Source organism: Scomber japonicus, chromosome 10 (assembly GCF_027409825.1).
Source record: "Scomber japonicus isolate fScoJap1 chromosome 10, fScoJap1.pri, whole genome shotgun sequence".
Taxonomy (NCBI): domain Eukaryota; kingdom Metazoa; phylum Chordata; class Actinopteri; order Scombriformes; family Scombridae; genus Scomber; species Scomber japonicus.
Window position 1 is genome coordinate 18,467,964 of NC_070587.1, and position 7,227 is coordinate 18,475,190.

At 37.9% G+C, this 7,227-nt stretch overlaps 2 protein-coding genes across 2 annotated transcripts; one reads left to right on the plus strand and one right to left on the minus strand.

The window, feature by feature from the left end:
• Window positions 1-1,108: 1,108 nt before the first annotated feature.
• LOC128366853 (zymogen granule membrane protein 16-like) lies at window positions 1,109-2,293 on the plus strand. The gene is made up of 5 exons (XM_053327620.1): window positions 1,109-1,160; window positions 1,266-1,392; window positions 1,573-1,672; window positions 1,969-2,058; window positions 2,147-2,293. Exons 1-5 carry the CDS (start codon window positions 1,109-1,111, stop codon window positions 2,291-2,293), a joined length of 516 nt encoding a protein of 171 aa, XP_053183595.1.
• Window positions 2,294-3,077: 784 nt separating this feature from the next.
• On the minus strand, window positions 3,078-6,359 carry cmtm8b (CKLF-like MARVEL transmembrane domain containing 8b). Its single transcript, XM_053327621.1, has 5 exons — window positions 6,304-6,359; window positions 5,642-5,843; window positions 4,045-4,218; window positions 3,763-3,882; window positions 3,078-3,272 (listed from the first exon to the last, which is right to left on the minus strand). The coding sequence occupies exons 1-5, from the start codon at window positions 6,357-6,359 to the stop codon at window positions 3,186-3,188; spliced, it is 639 nt and encodes a 212-aa protein (XP_053183596.1). The 3' UTR covers window positions 3,078-3,185.
• Between the last annotated feature and the right edge of the window lie 868 nt (window positions 6,360-7,227).

Below are 7,227 nucleotides of genomic sequence, written 5' to 3' on the forward strand. Positions count from 1 at the left end.
TAGAGCCAGTTAAAACAATGCTTTCCTCTCACGCAATTCCTGGTTTTATGTGAAGCGTAATCATCCTCGTTCCAGGAGGATGCTTCCAGTAATGACGTTCATCAGGTTCTAAATTTGTTGTGGAAGCTGACTGTCAATTCAGTTATTACAATGGATAAGTTCAAAATATTTCTGACAGCACCTTTACAAATTATTCTTTCAGGAAAAACACCATTTTCAATTTTCAATATCTTGTTTTAAACGCCATTTATCAAAGCAAGAAATGTCATGTCATGTCCCACAGAACTGACACTGATACACTTTTTGGGTCTGATCCAGAAAAGCCAACACATTTGCAGTTTGTGAATTAGCTGATTTATTCTTTGTCTGTTTACAAAGTCAATCTGCTGATGAAGATGAGGGGAAATGCTGTCAAAGGTCAAGAATGAACTCAGTTAAAATTTCTATTTCATTGACTCCAAATTGGATCAACACAATGTTACACAAAGTAACCTACTAATTTATGAACCACATTTTCACTTAATTGGGTAGTAAATCATGTAGTACAAATTCATGGACAAATAAAGCGCAATGACATGATACCTTTTCCTGTAAGTCTGATGAAAAATATGTTGCTCTTCCTGGTTAATTTTCAATTTCCAGAACTGTCTGCTTGTTAACAAAAGAAATGATAGGCATGGCATTCTTCAACTGTCTGAAGCTGTTCATTAGGAATGTGTGTGTTTGTGCTGTGACGTAGGGAGGAAGGTATAGGTATATAAGAGATCACAGGATCAGTTCAAACTCAGCTCAGTCAACTCAAACTGGTCTCAACAGAAAGCGACTGCAGGTGAGTCTAAACTTCTGAATCTAGAAGACGTAACTTGCAACTGTTTTGTTTTTTGTTTTGTTTTTTTACAGTGAAAAAAATGTTGTACTGATTATGTACATTGTAATTATTTGATTATGTTTTACACTGACTTAGAATCATGTAGAGGTTGTTGAACTACTGCTTCTAAAATGTCAAATTGAGTTAAGGTGCAAAACATTTTCTATAGATGATAATAATGATGATTTTTAATGATTTGATGTCTGTTTCAGTGTCTCTGGACGACCTTGTCACACCACAATGTTTTCCTTCCTATTCTTTGCTTTGCTCTGCGCCACCTGCATGGCAAAACGTAAGAAGTGACCCCATCCCTCTACATCATTTCTATGAGTTTTTTTTTTTTTTTTTTTGGTACAAAAATGATGTTAACTGAACTTTTTTTTTTTTAACTCTCCAGCTGGCTTGGTGCACTTCTCCTACTCCCGAGCTGTTGGGGATGGTTCTGGCACCTCCTTCTCCTCAGAGGGCCAGGGAAGGATCACAGCGGTCAGGGTTTGGGAGAAGAGTAACTCCTACATCACTGGGTCAGTCTCTCCTCCACTCTTGTTCACCTCCACCGCTTTTCTTAACACTCAGTTTCATATTTAACTCTGCTTTGTATGCATTTTCTCCATTGTTTACTTGTTCTTTCTATATTCATTACAATATCTACATTATGAGTGTTTAACAGGGTGCTTTCTCTCCGCTGTCTCTGCTCCTTCCAGTATCCAGCTGCGCTATGATTACGTTTGGTCTCAAAGGCTTGGTCGCAGTTATGGTACTGCAAAGGAAATGGTCCTGTTTGACGATGAGGTCATCGTCCAGGTGAGAGATTTCATTGATGCCGTAATATATTATTATATTATTCCAGGTGGAGTCTTTGTAATGCCTGAGTTCTGTTTTCCTTTGATTTCTCTAATCAATATCTAAGGTATCTCTTTTTAAATGATTGTACATATATTGTATTATTAGTTATAGCAGCATGTGTCTTTTACATGATAAATGTCCTTTTATATTATACAGCAATCGTCTATCATTATGTGTAGAATGTGTGTTTTTAATAATTCATCAAGGCCTTTCTATCAACTGTGTTGATTTGTTCACACAATTGCATATTTCAGGTCTCTGGTAAATACCACTCCAACTACATCTATCAGGTGATGTTTGTGACCTCCAGAGGACGCTTTCTGACTGCTGGACAGCCATATCAGGTCAGTCTTTTGCCCATTCTGTTATATTTGTTAATACTAGTCATAGTCATGGCCATATCGTGTATTAAAAATTAACATTGTGTTACAGAGATCCTTTAACTTCTACCCAACCCACCCGGAAGCAGAGCTCAGATTGCTGAGCGGCCGCTATAATGGCAATGGGATTACTTCACTGGGAGCTCACTGGGGAGTGATCTTCATGAAACAAGGCAACAGCACTAACACTGGAGCATAACAGGAAAAATACCTGAAGAATGTATTAATAATCCAATACTGATTAATAATTTAAAAGATTTGAATCTGCAGTTTGTGATTACATGTGGAACTATTTACTCAACTAATGCAGAAGTGTGCCTTAACATTTGTGCATTGACAAATATAGAATAGAATATGCATTTAGTGTCATTGTATAAGTAGTACAACGAAACTGAAGGGGGCTCATCACTGTGGCATAGCAACATACACACATAGATATTTACGCTGAAATTAAATGTTAATTTATCCTTTGTTTGTAACTATTTATTTATCTTGTACTTTTAATCAATTAACATGTATTTGTAGGAATGCTCACTGTCAAATGTTCAGTCTGTGCTTTATTATATATGAATTAATATATCATTTTGTTGCATTTCCTGTATTTCTTTTCTCTTTATGATCATGTGGTGGAAATCAAACTTTCATAAAACACCTTAACAAAAGTAACTTTGTAATAATCATAAGGAAAATAATTTAATAAAGATTTAAAGCAAAGAATAAAAAAAGGCAACTCTGGTCTTCTGTCACACAAAGTGTACATGTACACACCGAAGAACCCTGAAAGTCACTGAGTGCGGGATTGCAGACAGATGATTGATTGTTGTTACATTACTACACTACTTGCAGCTTGAAACATACAGCAACAATCATACAATTGATCATTTTTCATCATTGACCAGTTTGAAAGCCAGTATCCCCCTCTGCCTCTATGTGACATGGAACAAAGGTTTTTCATCATGACCAGGACAAATTGATTACAGTGCTGTACAAGTTTTAATTAGACTTCAAGAGAATCGAGTTGGATCTCTCTGATAGACATGCTCCTGAGGGAAAGTGCAAACAATGTTGTCTTCAAACAAGAAGTAATGAGATTACTGCTCCTCCTTTGTGGTTTTCCAGTCACGGTAACTCAGGCAGCTACTTCCTGCATAGCACAGTGTGGTCAGAGAAGCAAAGAACTGAGAAGAATGAAAAAGAGAAGTTGAGAAAAAGAGAGGGAAAAGAAAACAATAAAAATAACATTTGAATACCCTGAAAGCATAGTAAAAAAACATGCATACAATGTGTGTCCAAAAAGTGGCTATGATTTGACACATATTACACATTTTAGTCAAAAATAACAACATATTTTCACTTTAAATGTGCAATTATACATTTTATATAAGTGGTAGTTTCAAATCTGTTCCAAGTTGCCATTTAATTCCCCATAACAGTTCAGTTGAACTTTTTTGAATCTGAAAAAATAAAGGAATGAGTCTGAAAACCCACTACAAACTCAAGGTCAAAGGTCATTCAAATCTCCACATTCCCAAAAACAACGCAGAGGACAAATGGGAAGCAGCCTGCACCCTGCTGACCCTGCTCCTCTTGTGTGTTATGTTCATTTACAAACTTGATTAATGTTTTGCACATGACAAAATCAGATCAGGTTGACAGGGTTGCTCTTACTGCAGATGCTGCCCAGCAGTTGTAGTTGTGTCGCCCCCTTGTGGCCTTGTTGACTGAGAAAGCGAGTACCACTGCTGTCACCAGGTACAGAGCTGTGGCACCACTGTTCATACACAGAGACTACAGGACACAAAGACATAAAATAATCAATACAGTTAGAGTCAGATCATTATGTTAATACACAAGAACAAATGTGTGTGTGTGTGTGTGTGTGTGTGTGTGTGTGTGTGTGTGTGTGTGTGTGTGTGTGTGTGTGTGTGTGTGTGTGTGTGTGTGTGTTACCAGTGTAGTCCAGGGGACCTGTGGTATCCTGTTGTGGGCTCCAGTGATGTAAATTATAAACAGGCAAATGGTCAGAACCCAGCATAAGATGGAAACAAACATCACCCAGCAGAGAGCAGGGTGAAGAAAATACTCTGTACCCCCCAACAGAATCCACACCAACATACCAAAAACCTGTAGAAGAGGCGGGAGAGGAGAGGAGAGGAGAGGAGAGGAGAAGAGAGGAGAGGAGAGGAGAGGAGAGGGGAGGAGAGGAGAGGAGAGGAGAGGAGAGGAGAACTTTGAACACTTCTTGATTTACTTGAGTTCATGCATCTGTTTGGATGTGCAGGGTTACATTATAACACTGTGAATGAACCTAACCAAGAGATTAAAGCGAAAGAAGGAAATAAAAAAGTAGAGATGAAACTAGAGAAAAGAAAAGCATAGAGACCAATGAGGTGCGACACTGTTTTCTGGTATAATTTTTTTACTAACTACACTGGGAAAAGTAATTATTTGGACCAGTTGTTCTTTCTAGGAAATACTGAGGTCAGGGCTCCCTCTCTGTTTTTATCAATTACATTGTTTATATGAGAGACAAAGTGCAGAAGAAAATATTAGAAATGTTGCATTTTCAGGGAACTTTAGGCAACGTTGCAACAGAAATTTAGGTAGCGCTCCACTGATTCAAAGGGTTGTGGTGGTGAGCAGCTAAATCTCTTTCCGCTTCCAAACCCACCCTTCCTGCTTCACAACAAAAGATTCTTGCAGCATGTTTCATATCACAGGAAGAAAAGGTTTTCTGGTGTGAAGCATGAGTCTTTTGTTTTTGATTTGTTGTACAAATGTGATTTCGTACTACAAATGAACATCACATATTCTGAAGAGTTATTGAAATGTTTTAATGCAAGTGTACACGCATGAATTCATGTTAATTGAACCCAAAACCTAGAATTTGCATTTAAATGCTTTATTTTCAGGATATAATTTTCATAGTTTTGACAGTATCTGCATTATATTGTACTTTTTTTGTATATGGTACCATCAGATTACTCAAACTGTGGACTGCCCAGTGCCTGCATGGCAGCCAGCCAGGCTGTATTTAGAGTAAGGCTGTCCTGCCTCTTTCCCTCAGCTGATTTGCAGAGGAAGAGAGACAATGAGGGACAGTAAGAAGGAAGAGTTGATTCACTTGATGTTTTTGATTAACTTCCTTTTTTCATTGAAAAAAATGTTCTTTGTTTAGTTTTTCTTTGAGTTGAGGAATGACACAAAAATTCCATTTTTGTTACTCACATGAATTTCCAATAGATTTTATAGAAGAAAACATTTGTTTTAAAAGTAGATTTTTCAAAACTGATGCCTGTCTTCATGGTAAGAAATGTGCACTTTTAACATAACTATAACATATCTTATATATTAATGTTTCTTATAAATACAAACAACATTGCGGCTTCTTTACATGATTATTAAATGTTTAATCAGTTTTCTAGTATTTTCTGGTCAACAGTTCTGTTGTGATTTCTTATTTTTAATCATACAGTCCCTTTCAGTTGGTCTTTCAGTCAAATTGTCATTTCAAAAATCTCACAACTTTAATTCAGTCCACACTTACTATCTCAGCCAGGAGAAGTATTCCTTTGGCAGTCATGGTGAAATGCTGGTCGAAGGCCAAGGTGGAGGTTGAGGTGTTGTACTCTGGTACTGGGGGACTCCTGCGGGGCAACGTCACAGCAGCTCTCTCCATGGTGCACTGTCGCAGACTGTCAGTTTGGGCTTTCAGTGAGGTTGTTGCTGCAGCAGAGGAAGTCGTGTTCCTGTCCCGGAATCCAACAAGGACACCCCTCCGTGAACTGATAAATACTCTATTTCAGCTAACTTATTTATATAAACAAACATTTGGGTTGTGTTGGGTGTGTCTCTCCTTTGTCCTCATCTAAAATAACTGACTCAAGTATAAAAATGACAGTGAGAATTTATAAAGGTAAATTAATTGTTGGGCATTTCACAGTGTAACCAATTTATGTTGTAGCACCAATTTGATGCTTTAAATCCAAAAAAAAGTTTAGTAAGTAAATGTATGCAACAGAATCTTAATGTGGAGTTGGAGAGGGCTTCTTATTATCAGGGATACTCTAGATGCCATTAGGTGGATTTCAAAGTTGTGAAAGAAATAAAGATGCACTCCTGTCAGAGGTATTTACAGGTTAAGGCAATAGGAGGAGCCCTGTGGTGTGGGAGTGTGTGTTTCTGTCTGTCTGTGTGTGTTTTTGTTACCCCTGGGAACCTTGTCCGTTATAAACACTGACCATGTCAGGATCAGTAGTCCTCATGGGGCCCACAGCCCAGTACTTATGAAGCAAAATGTAATTTCTGAGATCATGGGTAAGGTTAGTGGTTAGGCATGAATTGGTTATGGTTAAGATGAATGATTAGGGTTTGGGTTAGACTGTCCACAGTGAATGGAAGTCTATGCAGCATCCCAACAAGGATAGCAGCAGAAACAGTGATGAGTCTACTTAAACTTTGGCTAGGTGTGTGTGTGTGTGTGTGTGTGTGTGTGTGTGAGTGTGTGTGTGTGTGTGTGTGTGGTGTTTTACAGTAAATGTGCAAGTTGATTTGTTTCAGTGAAAAAACTGAAACTGAAGAAAATCATTATAACTCAAGTCAAGATGATTCAAATGTATTTATAAAGCACATTTAAAAACAACAGCAGTTAACCAAAGCGCTGAACTATAAAAAACATAAAAGCAGTATAGCAAAAATACAAAGACTATTGTAATAGACAAAAGACAAAGAAAAGACAACTCTCATACTAACAACTGAGAATCTAAGGCAAAAATCATACTGAAACCTTGTGAACCTTAAGTGAAGTGGACCACTAAGATAGAAAAAGGATTGGCCTCTACTGCAGTGCAGCTATGAGTGGCAGTGAGTGACTCTGCTCACTGGGGGGCAGTAGTTACACACAGAGAGAAAGGAAGTCACAGTTAAGAGGAAAAAGCACAGCTCAGGGACAAAAGAAGCAAGGTTGAAGGCAACAAGACTCAGCACTGAGGGTGTCTAAATTGTTGTTTTTTACTCATTTACTTAGTATTGTATGTTGTTAATAAGTAGACTGAGATAATGGTTGTTTCGACTCATTAGTTGAATGTTCCCTCCCTACGCAAGTGCTGCAGGCCTGCCCGGATTTACAAAACA

What these genes read in the sequence shown, in the direction of transcription:
- LOC128366853 (XM_053327620.1), top strand. Translation starts at nt 1,109, where the DNA reads ATGTTTTCCTTCCTATTCTTTGCTTTGCTCTGCGCCACCTGCATGGCA. An exon ending in AGTAACTCCTACATCACTGG is followed by an intron (nt 1,393 to 1,572) that starts GTCAGTCTCTCC and finishes TGCTCCTTCCAG; the next exon opens with TATCCAGCTGCGCTATGATT. An exon ending in ACGATGAGGTCATCGTCCAG is followed by an intron (nt 1,673 to 1,968) that starts GTGAGAGATTTC and finishes TGCATATTTCAG; the next exon opens with GTCTCTGGTAAATACCACTC.
- cmtm8b (XM_053327621.1), bottom strand. Translation starts at nt 6,359, where the DNA reads ATGAGGACTACTGATCCTGACATGGTCAGTGTTTATAACGGACAAGGT. An exon ending in TACTTCTCCTGGCTGAGATA is followed by an intron (nt 4,219 to 5,641) that starts GTAAGTGTGGAC and finishes CCTCTTCTACAG; the next exon opens with GTTTTTGGTATGTTGGTGTG. An exon ending in ACTGCTGGGCAGCATCTGCA is followed by an intron (nt 3,273 to 3,762) that starts GTAAGAGCAACC and finishes CATTCTTCTCAG; the next exon opens with TTCTTTGCTTCTCTGACCAC.